Here is a 15,306-nt window from a genome sequence, read left to right as displayed (position 1 = left end):
TTGAAATGCATTTCAGCGATAATATGAGTGATTTATCATTTAACGGGAGCTGTCAAAGTAAACTCCTAGATAAAACAAAAACATCTGGAACTATAAACAGCCGAGTGCGGGAGCTGAATTTTAATCCACTTCCAGCATGTTTGCTCCATTACAAACAGGAAACCACTAATTAGTAATTGAATGTTTCATGTTTTTAAGAGGGCTTGTGCTCTCCAAACAGTGATGATCTAATATGGAGCCTGGACATAAACGCGAATAAATATCAATGACACATGAATGCCAGAGGAATGCATAGGAGCATGGGAACCTCATCCAGGAAGCTGGAAACACTGGATGGTGGAAGCCTCTATAAATGAGTAACATTAGCCTGGTTTGGGTGTTCTCCCCACCCGCAATTTCCACCATGTAATAATAATAATAATAATAATAATAATAATAATAATAATAATAATAATAATAATGCATTTCTTACACGCCTCTCCGATTGGATCGAGGCGGGAACAAGACGCATAAAATACCAAAATACGGATTTTAAAAATAGCATACATTGTTAAAAACATCCTAAAAACATCCTAAAAGCATATTAAAAGTATCCTAAAATTCTACTGGATAGGCCTGCCGGAAGAGATCAGTCTTGATAGCTTTCTTGAACGCTAAAAGACTGTCAAGCTGACGAGTCTCCTCTGGCAGGCTATTCCACAGTTTGGGAGCAGCAGAAGAGAAGGTCCTCTGGGTAATGGTTGTCAGCCTTCCAAGAGGACCTGAGTGTGCAGGGCGGATTGTACGGGAGAAGGCGATCCCGCAGGTAGCCTGAACCTAAACCATGTAAGGCTTTAAAGGTAATAACCAACACTTTATACTTCACCAGGAAACTAATTGGCAGCCAGTGAAGAGATTTTAAAACTGGTGTAATGTGGTCACCCCTAGATGTACCAGTGACCAACCTGGCTGCCATATTTTGAACTAGTTGAAGTTTCCGGACTAGGCACACAGGTAGCCCTATGTAGAGCGCATTGCAGAAGTCAAGCCTCGAAGTTACCAATGCAAGTGGGGAACAGGGATGAGCCTAGGGTACAGCTTGGCATTTTTTGGTGAACTTGGCCCCCCCGGATTCCAGGTCGTGCATCTCTGAGCTAGTCTGACTTGTTGCGTGATGACCCAGGCAAGCTTGCAGTATTCTACTTTTTTTTTAAAAAAAAAAAGAAAGAAATACGGTATAACTATTTATGAACATTACGATTTGCGCAAAATCGTGGCCGCCACTAGCACAATTTGCGCAAAATTACTGGCCTTAATGGTGTCATTAGACTATTTACGCCTGTGACTTTGCACAAATCGTTTTCCTGTAAATCATATTGCGCAAATCATGAGTGGTGACAGGGATGTGAGAGGGGGGACGAGCCTATAGGCTGGAGGTGGGTAGCTAGAGGACTGGACATCTTTGGGCTGCAACTCCCATGAGCCCTGACCATTGATGCTGCCACTTGGGGATGATGGGAGTTGGAGGGCCACCTGTTCCCCATTCCTGGCCTACAGCTTCAGGCCCGCTGTCCCCCTCATGCGATGGCAATCATGTGTGTTTGTGTGTGTGTGTGAGTGAGTGAGAAAATGCTCAAATGGAGTCATTATTGTCTTCAGATCCTGGTGGACAATGGTAAGTCATGGGGTGAGCACTGCATGGTGAGGGAGCCTGTGTGTGCAGACACCCTCTCAAGGCTCAGGATACCGGAAACAATTCACGGATTGCAAGATAATGAACAGGTAACGGTAGGCGGTGTGTGGTGCCATTTTGGCCACATAAGCAATGGCATTAAAGCCCTGAATGCTGGAAGTAGAGGGTATAATGCAGCCTTCTCCAACCAAGTATCCTCTAGATGGTTTGAATAAGGAGTCCCAGCATTCCTGATAACTGGCCACAATGGCTGGGAATGTGAATGTATATATTTTGTCAAATCTGTTCCATCTGTATTTCGCAGATTATCACACATCTTTCATTCTGTTGTTCACTCATTGACAAAATCAGATTTTTTTAAAAAATATTTTTTTTAGGGAGGTACAAGGATTTGTTCCTGTTTGCAAATGCGCATTTGCGCTAATGCGATTTCTGCAAGTGCAACTTGAACAAATGAGCATGTACGCTCCACAAACAGAAGGATCTTTTTGACTTGGCAAAAGCTGGTCCACTGCAGCATCCGCTTGGCTACACTCCTAGAAATCCAAACTTATTTGTTGTGGATCTCTATGACATCCCTGGCTTGGAATGATGGGAGTTGCAGTCACACACATGGCTGGAATGGTGCCAAAGTCTAATGCAAAACATCCCTCACCGCCAGTTTCGCTACTATGCAGGTCAGTCCAAAAAGCCTTCTGTATGTTTAGAGCAGTGGTTCCCAAAGTGGGCGGTACCACCCCTTGGGGGTGGTGGGATTGCATAGGGGGATGTTAAGAGGCAAGGGGGCGGCAGGGGGGTGATTGAGGTAGTCTTTTCTGAGAAGTGCCTCTCCAGAAGGTCTTAAAACCCAGGGACATTTTTATGGGAGAAGGTAGTTTGGTCCCAAGCCGTATAGGGGAAGAATCCACATGTGTATTAATACCGTTTAAGAAGAGTCATTTTAACGGTGAATTGAAATGTTTCAAAAGCACCAAAACGCTAATGAAGAGACATACCCTGCTTGGTGTGCCCCGCCACGCCGGCTGCAAAACAGAGGCGTTCACTCTCTTTTCCCTCCCTCCCTCGGCAAGCCTGCGATGGCAGGTGCTTCGGATTTTGAATAAATATTCAATTAATTGTTGCTGGTTTGAATTTTATTGTTATTATCTTCTTTAGTGGGTCGTTGAAAGCTGCTATTCTGAATAATGATTTTTATAGTGTAGGGTAGGGGGCACTGGGCATGAGTTTGTGGAACCAAGGGGGCGGTGACCTGAAAAAGTTTGGGAACCACTGGTTTAGAGTGTATACTGAAGGACGCTCGGTGAAACTCACTGTGCAAGTTCTTGCGCAACTAGTTGCATGAACATAACAGGTAACTGTTTAGACAATGGAAAGATTCAGTGTCGTTCCGCTAGCGCTATTTGCATTTGTGGAATGTCATCACTCGATCCTGCCCTTGCACTCCAACACCATCTGGAGGGCATCAATAACAAAATGACCATGTGTACCAGTCCTATGATACGATGCTACCATAAAACCCCACTCCCTTCCCAAATTTATTAATGTTTATATATATATATATATATATATATATATATATATTAGTGAAAGCTTTGTGCAAGCTGGTTAAGAAGGAAAAGACGCTAGGGTCAAAAATTCATCCTGCACGAAACATTCTGTACCTATTGATGTTTCCATTTTATAGCATTTTTACGGTATTACATAGTCAAGATTTTAAATAAATCTTTGGGTCATAAACGTATCCTTTTATTAGGTTTATCCCATAATCAAATATTCATTTATGTGGGCTTCATTCTATTAAAAAATGAAATTAGACAAAGGTGAGCCAAACGGTGGATTTACAGTAGTTTAAAGCATAATTTAATTCTCTAGGGATAATATTGACAATATAAAAAGGGTATAAATGATATTCCCTAACACTAAAATATGCTTATGAGCCCCCAGTGCATGATAGGCTGTTTTACAACCTACCGTGAAATGCATGACTGCCTTAATAAGCAAGACATTTAGAAAGGGGTTTTCAGGCCCGGTACGTTGTGTAACATGAATAAAGATCTCACAATTTTGCCTGTGTGCCAAATCCTATGTTAATGATGGTAATTTCCCCTTTGGATGATATTTTCTTTCCTAACAGGGTAGTTATTACATAGTATAGATGTCTCCCTCTGTTCTACATTTCGTATCATGGAAGAAAAGGAGAAACAATAATTTTGGGGGGGGGGGGGGTTGAGGACCTTAATCCTCAATTTGTTATCAATCCATGGATGAGAAAGGTCTCATTTGATGGTGCATAATGAAACCGTCCTCTGTGCTACCACGGCAGGAACCTGCACACTAGTTTTGCACATAATCACTAATGTGTAAATCTTGTCCCAGGCGCAGTCCATTGATTTCAACTGGAGAGCGTTAAGTACAAGTCCTAGGAGCTTGCTTCACGCTTCCTTTCAGAAAGACTACTCAGCTCCAACGGATTGTTATTGTGCGATGGCAGAGCAGAAGGGAAACACACACTTGCCTCAGCCATTAGTTGTAGCACCCCCTGTCTCCAGGAAGAACATCATGGCAAGGGGAAGACCATCATGGCCACATACCTGAGCCAGAAGCAGCAGCTGCAGGGAACTTTCTTCACTATTCCCTGCCAGAAATAACCCTTATAAGAACTTTGTAACTAAGGCCTTAGCTAGACCTAAGGTTTATCCTGGGATTGTCCCGGGGTCATCCCTGTTCATGTAAATGACACACAGGGGATCCCAGGAGCAGGCAGGGATGACCCCGGGATGATCCTGGGATAAACCTTAGGTCTAGCTAAGGCCTAAGAACTAGTGCTGGAGTTTGCTTTTTTTCCCTTCTCCCTCCCCATCTCCTTTCCTTTAGTGCCATGCCTTTTAGATTCTAACCTGAAGGGCAGGCACAGTCTTATGATTAATTTTTCTAAGCCACCCTAGGTGCCTTTTTCAACTGATGAGTAAGGTAACAAAAAAAAAGGAAGGAAAGAAAGAAACCAAGCCCCCCAAAACTTTAATTAAATAAATAATCTCCACCTATAAAACTGAAAGTATGTCTGTGGGTTTGTATGTCCAGAAATGTTTACCCACTTTCAGATGAGCTATAGCCTTAAAATTTGGTGGAGTGATAGTTCTTCATGTACAATGTACCCCAAAAATCCAAAAACCTGAATTTCTGTGGTTTAACTGTTTTTAAATGATTTAAAACAAATCCTAGGCTGAGATCTGCAACTCTATTTTCAACTCTTAGCAAATGTCAAGGAAGCACCTCTCAGAGAACAGGGCCGCCTGCAGACCACAGAAGGCATACTGGGAGGTACAGGCATTTCAGAGATCTCAGGGATCATGTGCGGCCATGTGGGCAGTCACCTGAGATCTCTGAAATAATGGCTGTACTTCCCAGCATGCTTTGCCTGGAGCTGCCCACGTCCACTGAGAGCCACTTCTCTCCACTCCTCAACAAATCGGCTCCGTCCATTTTCTTCTGCTGCCCCTTACGCCTGGAACACTCTTCCAGAACATTTGAGAACTACAAGTTCAATCGCAGCTTTTAAAGCTCAACTAAAAACTTTTCTTTTTCCTAAAGCTTTTAAAACTTGATTTTGTTCTGACTTTATACTGTTAGTTTTACCCTACCCTGTGCCTGTTTACCCTACCCTGTGCCTGTTTGCATTCTCTTCCCCTCCTTATTGTTTTACTATGATTTTATTAGATTGTAAGCCTATGCGGCAGGGTCTTGCTATTTACTGTTTTACTCTGTACAGCACCATGTACATTGATGGTGCTATATAAATAAATAAATAAATAAATAAATAAATAAATAAATAATAATAACAATGCTACTCCTTGAGAGAGCAGCAAAGAGCAGCATCAGCGATGACCAGAGGGAAGCAGATTAATGTTATTCGGGGACCCGAGCAATGCTGGAAATATCTGCTAGTAGTAAATTAAAAAAAGGTCTTGGGATTGAAAAGTATTTAACCCTGACGGGATCAGACTCCTAGAGTTTGTCGTGATTTTGTTTGCGTATCTGCATGATCACATATTTGCTTATCTGCATGATTAAAGACTATATTTGTCTGTTTGGGGGATGTTGTTGTTTTAAAGAAAATGTCAAGATGAAATGCTTGCGCTGACGACTACTATTTCCATTGCTTTGCACCTAAGTCCTCTTACCCAACGAAATATAAGAATATACAAAAGTTAACTAAGGTATAAACATGCAAAAGGAAAAGTCTCCCCGCTATCATAAAATGATGTTATTTTCTGTTCAGCAGTTCATGTTACTGCTGTTCATGCTAATTAATTAAAGGAGCTGTTTCAGTAATGTGCAAACAGGGAATCTGAGAAACGGAGAGGGCTTTTAGGTCTCCGAGTGAAGTTAAGTCAATCTGGGCGCGAGCAATCAAACGTAATGAAATCACATGTCAGTGCTAAGCTTGCAAAAACTGTGAAGTTTGACTGGGGAGTAAAAGGATTATAATTAGATTTCCAATAGGATAATAACTAAATGGCAGAAAGCAGTAAAGAGAAAATATTACTTTGTTAGCTAATGGCGCTGCTGTTCGGCCGCCGTTTTTTTATCAGCGCCGCTTGTAGTTGTGCTAATTTAATTTGCTTTTATCAGCATTTTTTTTTTAAAAAAAAAATGCACCGCTCTAACAGTACTTGAATGTCATTTGCAAAAATCATTGATCTGAAGGTGCACTTAATGACACCCTGTATGTTTATTTTATGGGAAACGGAGATTGGTGGATAAAAATGGGTTGATGCGCCAGCCGTGCGTTTGGCCCACAAGTGAGTTAAGGCAACTGAAAGAGAAGAGCATTTGAAATACAAATCTGTTCTTCAGCTTGACAATGCAACTGCCTGTTGGACAGCCACACAACTACTAAGACTTTAATGCTCACGAAGGCACAAGTCACAGGAAGCCAGATTCCGGCTGGACATCAGGAAAAACTTCCTGACTGTTAGAGCAGTATGACAATGGAACCAATGACCTAGGGAGGTGGTGGGCTCTCCCACACTCGAGGCCTTCAAGAGGCAGCAGGACAACCACCTGTCAGGGATGCTTTAAGGTGAATTCCTGCATTGAGCAGGGGGTTGGACTCGATGGCCTTAGAGGCCCCTTCCAATTCTACTATTCTGTGATTCCCAAGAATCCACTTTATTTATATTTATTTATTTATTACATTTTTATACCGCCCAATAGCCGAAGCTCTCTGGACGGTTCACAAAGATTAAAACCATAATAAAACAACCAACAGATTAAAAGCACAAATACAAAATACAGTATAAAAAGCACAACCAGGATAAAACCACGCAGCAAAATTGATATAAGATTAAAATACAGAGTTAAAACAGTAAAATTTAAATTTAAGTTAAAATTAAGTGTTAAAATACTGAGTGAACAAAAAGGTCTTCAGCTGGCGACGAAAGGAGTACAGTGTAGGCGCCAGGCAGACCTCTCTGGGGAGCTCATTCCACAACCGGGGTGCCACATGTCCTCCTTCCTCTGCAACCTCTTTTTTCCCCATTGGTTCTCTCTGGCTAGATTCTGGTTAAGCTAAGGAGAATTTCAAAACCTGATTCCAGAATTGAAATATTCAGAGGACGCAACAGTTTTTATTTCCTCTGCATCTCCGGCTTTCATATATTACCACTGCACATGGCCACACCGTGCATGTGCACACTGGCAAAACACACAATCCCAATGTGGTCTGTGTAGGCTTAAACAACAGACCTTCTAGTCTAGCACTTTGGCTCTCACACTGGTCAACTGGAAACCCCGTGAAACAAGCAGGACATGAGCACAAGAACGGTCTCCTGCTATTGTTCACACATCATGCTGCCACTGAACCTAGAAGTTAAGAACATCAGAAGAACCCCTCTGGATCTGTCAAATGTCCTATCTAGTACAGCATTCTGGTATCACAGTGGCCAACCAGACGTCTATGGACACTAGTGCAACAGAGCCCTTCCGTTCATGTTCCCTAGCAATTGGTATACGGCCAGAGGCATACTGCTTCTGAGACTGACGGTAAAATATAGCCATCATAACTATAGCCACTGATCACACTGATAAGTTTGGTCGTGATTTGAGCAAATTGCTTAGACATTTGAACAAACTGCTCAGAAATTGCACAAAACGGTTCAGGGAGGAGCGCACAGCTTTGCTCACAAACACAAAGTGAGTCACGCACGCCCTGGAACTCAGTTGAGCCAAAAGAAGGACCTGAATTTCTCAGTGATGGACATCCCTAATTAGAATAGTCCTGAGTCTGATACAGCAAACCGTTCAGTCAATTATGTATTGTTTCAGAAATTGTGTCTGAGAGGAGCACAGCAGTTGGCACTCCTAGGCATGCCCCCTGCCGTGATTGCACCTATATTTATTTATTTACCACCTCATAGCCAAAGCTCTCTGGGCTGTTTAAAAAGATTAACACATTAAAAACAGTATGCAAATTCTAAAAAACACAAAACAACCAGTAGACGTAGAGACAACATACATCTAAAAAACCCTGGGGAAAGAAAGGTTTGCCCCCTCCAGTTTCCTGAAGGTGGGGGTCTACCCTGACGGCACCACAGAAGGGGCAGCAATACCACTCTGTCCCTCTATTGCTACGGTTTGAATGCACCTCTATTATTTATTTATTTGTATTACCTATATACTGCTTAATAGAGTAACATCTCTATGTTAGGGCCCCTGACATGGACACCTCCAATGCTGCCTGCAAAGGCCTCCATTCCTTGCCTCCTTCAACAAAACTTTTAATAAGAAATAATGGGAAAACGTTAGGGTGCCGGGTTCTCCTTCCTGTTCCTGAACCTGATCCGCTGTTTAGTGGGCAGGAAGGGAAAGGCAGGCAAAGGGGTAGAGGGGAGAGGCTGGAAGCGAGGAGAAACAGCGCGGTAAAGAGGTGGGAGAGAAATAGTGGGCACAAAGGCTAGGAGTGGAGAGAAACAGCCAGATAGAGCAGTAAAGCAGCAGTTTCTGCAGCTGAAACTCTCCCCATGGCCTGAGTTCGATCCCAGCGGAAGCTGGTTTCAGGCAGCCAGCTTGGGTCGACTCAGCCTTCCATCCTCCCGAGGTCGGTAAAATGAGTACCCAGTTAGCTGGGGGAAAGGTAATCACGGCCGGGGAAGGCAACGGCAAACCACCCCGTTATAAGGCCTGCCAAGAAAATGTCAGCGAAAGCTGGCGTCCCTCCAAGAGTCAGTAATGACTCAGTGTTTGCATGAGAGGTTCCTTTCCTTCCTGAGAGAGAAAGAGCAGGGCCAGGGTATATGAGGGAGAGAAAGAAGAAGGCTAAAGATGGGGCAGGGAGAGAAATAGCCAGGAAAAGGGGTGGAGAGAAAGAGTGAGGTTAGAGGCTTGAAGGGACAGAGGGGGAAATGGAAAGAGAGGCTTCCTGGCCTGCAAAATCTCCACAGCAGCCAGGCTGTGACTAGCCAACATCCTCCATAGGAACCATTTTGTGGCGGCGCCTACAGCAGTTCCTGAAATTCCCAAATGTGTCCACAGGTCCAAAAAGTTTGGAGACACCTGTTGGGCGGTTTTTGTGAACCGGCCAGGGAGCTTTGGCTATTGGGCGGTATGAAAATGCAATAAATAAATAAACCAGTTCACATATTAAAAATAGTAAGCATCCCAGTTCAAAATGCATATATAATACAACATTAGAACATCTGAAGTTTCAATACAAAGCAAACCTTGGACTGGGCTCAGTACCTAATTGGCAAACCACATATGATATCCGTACCCCATCATATCACACCATACCTTGCATTGCCGCACTGTCATGTTGGGTTCCGTTGTGTTCAACTTCCATGTCTGGAATTCCAGCATCTGCAAGGCAGAACATTCATGTAACCGCCCTCTCTGCAACGTTTGAAGATGGATACGCACAGGGCTAGCTAACATTTAATTGTTTATTATATTTATGTCCCACTTTACCTTTAAAGACCATAAGGCTTCCTATATGGTTTCCTATCATTTTAACCTCACAACAACCCTGTGAGGTAGGGTAGGCGAAGAGACAGTGACTGGCCCAAAGAAGGGATGTTGGAAGAATCCCTGTGGTGGTGGGTGAACTTGTTGAACTTTTCTTGGTTCAACCCCCTGGACTTTGCCCTGTTTTCTGATGTGGAGGACAACTCAATCTGCATTGAGTTCGGGCCTGTTTGTATGTATGTATATAAATGTGCAAATAAAGATTTGCAGAAACTGCAGTCATAATTTGCGCATTTAAATTTTTTAAAAAAAGCTCCCAGAGTTTAGGAAAAATGCAAGCCAAGATCTCCATTGGGTCGAAATAGAGATGGATTTTCCAGTGTCCTTTGTGCCAGTCCTACTAAAACAGTCTAACCACTACACAAACCACCTCTCTTCTACCAGAGCAGAGAGGTGTTTTCTGCTGATATGAGAAATCACATTAAAGTTCTGCCCCAGGACTGTCCCAGTTTGGGGACATTTTTTGAGCATGTCACGGGCTTAAGATTCTTGGACTGCCTCAACATATCCTAGGAATGCCCCAGAATACAGCTAGCAGGACATTCTAGGTGTTGAAAAGAAGCTAGGCTGACAGCTAGGCTGACATCAGTTTCCCAGAGGACCTTTTCTTCTGTCGCCCCTGGATTATGGAACGGCCTGCCGGAGGAGATTCGTAATATTAACTCCCTCTGTGATTTTAAGGCAGCTTTGAAGACTAGGCTTTTCTGGCAGGCCTACCCAGATTAATGTAAAATCAAGAATTTTAAAGATGTGTTCATTCCTGCATTAATGTTGTTCCCCACCTCGATCCAAAGGGAGAGGCAGGTAAATAATTATTATTATTATTATTATTATTATTATTATTATTATTATTATTATTATTATTATTATAAAAGATTTCTGGCTGAGGCCAGTGGAGGCTGGTGGCTCTGATGTTGGTGGGGTGGTGAATCTGCTCTGGGTTTCAGACAGAACCAGTCAGAACTCTAAAGGATCTTTCCAAGATACTGAAGCAATTTTGGGGGTTGAGTTCAGCAACTTGGATAGCTGCTTCAAAGTTCTGACTGAAACCCAGAGCAGATTCAACAGCCCCACTGACATTGGAGTCACCAGCCTCCACTGGTTGAGGCCCATCAGACACTAACCTGCCGAAAATGTAAATATGAAAAATTATAACCTAGATATATGAATTTAGAAAGAAATACTAGGGTTTATTTAAATTTTTACAGAAGGCTCAAACATTTCCCATTGAAATCACACCAAATAAAATATATTATAATTCATTTGCAAGCACCAACCCAGAGCAGTCATTTTCTTCAGCTACAATTAATGTGAAATGGCTGTGAATTATTGCAAAGAACAGAATACCTGTAAGTTTTTTCATGAGCTCTTTCACCCAGAGCCAGCGGAATGCAGTGGTTAGACTCAAGAGATCTGTGTTCTAGTATCCACTGGGTAGGGTGACCATATGAAAAGGAGGACAGGGCTCCTGTATCTTTAACAGTTGCATAGAAAAGGGAATTTCAGCAGGTGTCATTTGTATAGAGAGAGAACCTGGTGAAATTCCCTCTTCATCACAACAGTTAAAGCTGCAGGAACTATACTAACCATATTTAAAAGAGGGCAGGGCACCTGCAGCTTTAACTGTTGTGATGAAGAGGGAATTTCACCAGGTTCTCCATCTATACAAAGGACACCTGCTGAAATTCCCTTTCCAATACAGCCGTTAAAGATACAGGACCCCGGTCCTCCTTTTCATAGGGTCACCCTACTTTAGTGGAAAAGCTTTCATTGGGATCACTGGAAGGGTTTCCCCCCTTCTCCAGCTTAATTGCCACCCGGGTTGGGGAATTACTTTTTGGGGTGGGGTGGGGCGGGGTGGGGCAGGGCAGTGGACATTAACCCTTTCCAGCTATCACACACACACACACACACACACACACACACACACACACACCTTGAACATTTAATGGCAATTACCTGAATGGCAATTGCGCTAAGTGGGGGCGGGGAAGCTTTCTCTTGGCACCAAGTTGAAATCAACCATGACACAACAACAACGCCCGGTGGAATTTACCATTTAGCATCCTGAGACCATCGCCTGACGTAGCCTGCTTAAGCGCCTGCTCCACTTGTTCTCGCCTCTTCGATTCAAACTCAAGAGCTTCTTGCAATTTCCTCTTGGCTTTCTTCTCTTTCTTCAAACGCTTTTGAATTGTTGCTGCAAGACAAAAATATGTAATTATGAAAAGCCATGTGTGGGAGCTTCTTCGGGATTAACCCCCCCCCCCACACACACACACAAGATACTCCTCTGTTGACATTCAAATTCTGCTTTTTCGTATAAAAGACTATTATGCTGTCTTCCACCACATACTCATTCATGGGTAATGCAGAAGTCTTGATTCTGTGGCTATGCACTTTGGCATAAAAAATTAAATTGTAATTAATTAATTAATTAATTAACAGAATTATAAGTATTTACATCCCACCCTTCCAGGCTTTAGGGTGGATTCCTGCATTGAGCAGGGGGTTGGATTCGATGGCCTTAGAGGCCCCTTCCAACTCTACTATTCTATGATTCTAGAAATCAGGTCCCATGTGGTTGACAATAATAAATACAAAAAATATATAATGACAATCCAAATAATTAAAAACAGAATTCTGTTCATATTTAACTTCGTTTGGAAATTGTACACATAACTTCAGTTTTTCTATTTTAGCTCGCAAATAGGAATACGGATGTTTATATATATATATATATATATATATATATATATATATATATATATATATATCACTTCACCCCCTTCCCCGGCAGCCAAGTTTCAGTGCTGTGATGTTGTCTTGCCACAAAATCGAATTTCTTGTCCTGGATGTTATATGAACGTATGTCCCAACCTCTAACCCAAACGGAAGGTTTGGAGCTCAGTCCTAGGGACTGCGCCTTGGGTACTCGTAAGCCTCTGAACACACAGGGACTTATGAGTATCCTATGCAGGGCAGCTACAACATGGACGGGAACTCTCCTCCATGCTCCGTTCACTCTGTTTTTTGGCTAGATGGTCGAGTTTAGCTGTCTAGCTGGGGCGCTTTGCAGTGGGAGAGGGGCGGCCATGCAGGGCTTATAAAGCGCTCTGATCCAGTCTCCTCCTCTCCCTGCCCCGCGACCATCCCTTTTCGCTCTCTCCGAGCACAGAGAGGCAGCTACCATGTTTTTTATTATTTATTTACTGTACTTATATCCCGCCTTTTTCCCTCCCAGGAACCCAAGGTGTACATAACCCTCCTCCTCTCCGTTTTATCCTTACCACACAGCCTGTGACAGGCCCAATGGGCTCCCATGGCTGAGTAGAGACCAGAATCTGGATCTCCTGACTCCCAGGCCAACGCTCTAGCCACTGCACCCCACTGTCTCTCGGTGGTTCAGTCTGAACTGGTAGCAAGGGGGAGGGTTAGAGGGCGGGAAGCAACCTTCCCTGTCTCCTAGCTCAAAGCGCTGTGGATAAGCTTGGAGCCAGAAAACCAAGCGACGTCAATGTCAGTTTTTAAATCTCGCTTGAAAACGTTTCTTTTCTCGAAAGCTTTTCAATCGTAGTGTGATCACACTAGTCTATATTTTAGTTTTAATGCCCCCTACCCCGGTTGGTTTCCCCCTCCCTCCCCTGTCTGTTACTGTGATTTTAGATTGTAAGCCATATGGCAGAGTGTCTTGTTTTGTTTTAATCTGTACAGCGCTATGAACATTGATGGCACTTTATAAATAAATATTAATATTAATAACAATAATACCGAAAAATCCCACGTCCCCTCAGACACAAAGGATTGCTCCTTTAGGCCAGAGTCCTAGATACACTTCCCTCAAAGTCAGTCCCCTTGAATGCCACGGAGCTTACTTCTGAGTAGACCTTTCAGATTACCTCTGCTTTGAAGCTCAACAGTGAGTTGCTTTTCCAGGCTCTCTCTGAGTTCTCTCTCCCTGCACAGTTCCATCTTCAGCTCCTTCTTCTCCTGCTGAATCTGTTTTTCCTGCACCCGGGTGTTATCCACGGCGACTTTCAGCAAGCCCTGTAAAAACAGGCACAGACAAACCCCTTCTCAAAAGAGCACCGCTTTACCAGACCAGAGAGCGAATCATAACAGAGCTGGAGCTTAAGGACGTTATTGAAATAAAAGACCTGGAGAACGTAAGTTCAGGCAAGGGGACGATGGGTGTTGCTTTTTTTATTTTTGTGCCTTGTTTACCATTCTGGTGCATGAACTGGTTGGCCTTATCATTTGAAAAGCAAAACATTAACTCCTGGGATGACCAACAGCCACATAAAGCAACCTTCCCCCAACCTGGTGCTTTCCAGATGTGTTTGACTGCAATTCCCCGTCATACCCAGTCAGCATGTGAAGGAAGGCTGGGGTCCATCCAGCGCCCCTGCAAGGTAGGCTCCTGGACCAAACGTCAAGATTTCCAGGTAGCCCCCTCCTTAGCCCTGTTCTTAGCCAGGAAGGGGCTATGAGAAAAAGAGGCGACTAGCTCTGGTGCTATGAAATGTCAAAAGAGGTTTCTTTATTTTTCGTATCCAAAATATAAAAAATGTTCACCTTATGCACGTGCAGAACAGGGGAACTCTACAACAGAAATCTGGGCATGTTTGGGCTACGTGAAGCCAATCAGCAAAATTCAGAGCAAGTTAGGGGTATCTAAGTACCATTGTTTTAACTCTAAGTATTGTATGATTTTCAAAAAGAAGTAGGCACACTCAGTTCCCTTTGAATTGCATCCAATATATAGATCAAATGGGGAAACACACAGGTAGATGTATAACAGCCTGAAAGATTGCATTCATAATATTTTCCCACAACACTGGGTGTACCATCAACAGATTTGAAAACTGCCCTCAGTTAAAAAGAAAAGAAATGAAGGCATAATATTTTTATGACTACTAAGAAACAGGGAATTCAGGTGGTTTCTACCTTATTGTGCATTCTCCTACCATGAAGGGGTTTTGTTTTCTTTGGCAACCATTAGTCCCCAAAAGATCTGGGGGAAGTATACGCACACAATTGAGACTCGTAGATACATTTCTCTGGGTTGGGAAATTTATATATTCATTACATTTCTACGCTGCCCATTAGCTGAAGCTCTCTGGGCGGTTCACAAAACAACAGGTAAAAACAAAATATGATAATGTAGTAAAAGATAACATAAAAACTATGAGTGGAAAACAGAATAAAAAAGCAGGAACTGAGATAAAAAGTCAGCAGGGGAAAATAATCACTTGAATGTAATCCGTGATCATCTGTTATGGGGGAGGAAGGAGAGAGAAGAGGCACAGATTTGATATTCCCTGCTCTACCTTCTGAACAACGTTTGATAGAAATGGTAGAAAAACCCAACTGGTTTAGAGCTAAGCTTGACTGCACTTCCCCGTAGCTATTTAAGAACTTGACTATCACCCTGGCTCCCGGAACAGAGTTTTCCGTAGAGCTGTGCTCAAATGGCTGCTTGCCACTGCTCAGAACAGTGCCCCCACTAAATGAAGGGGCCTAAGGCAGGCATCAGCAATGTCCCCTAAAAAGGTCCTGGGGCCTTCTCATCTGCCCAACGATGCCACCTGTTGGCACCCGCCCTGAGAGCC

The 15,306-nt window shown here is 43.2% G+C and overlaps 1 protein-coding gene across 1 annotated transcript in view; it reads right to left on the bottom strand.

Moving 5' to 3' along the window:
- DACH2 (dachshund family transcription factor 2) overlaps positions 1–15,306 on the bottom strand; it is a 397,016-nt gene that overhangs the window by 3,437 nt on the left and 378,273 nt on the right. The window contains exons 13-15 of the mRNA XM_063142059.1: positions 13,594–13,741; positions 11,751–11,894; positions 9,464–9,529 (exon numbers count right to left, since the gene is read on the bottom strand). Coding sequence (XP_062998129.1) covers positions 9,464–9,529; positions 11,751–11,894; positions 13,594–13,741 — 358 coding nt within the window. The remainder of the gene's footprint in view (positions 1–9,463; positions 9,530–11,750; positions 11,895–13,593; positions 13,742–15,306) is intronic.

Source organism: Elgaria multicarinata, chromosome 15 (genome assembly GCF_023053635.1).
Source record: "Elgaria multicarinata webbii isolate HBS135686 ecotype San Diego chromosome 15, rElgMul1.1.pri, whole genome shotgun sequence".
NCBI classification, from domain to species: Eukaryota; Metazoa; Chordata; class Lepidosauria; order Squamata; family Anguidae; genus Elgaria; species Elgaria multicarinata.
Note: the sequence above shows the minus strand (reverse complement) of the source record. Positions and strands in the feature narration are given on the sequence as shown.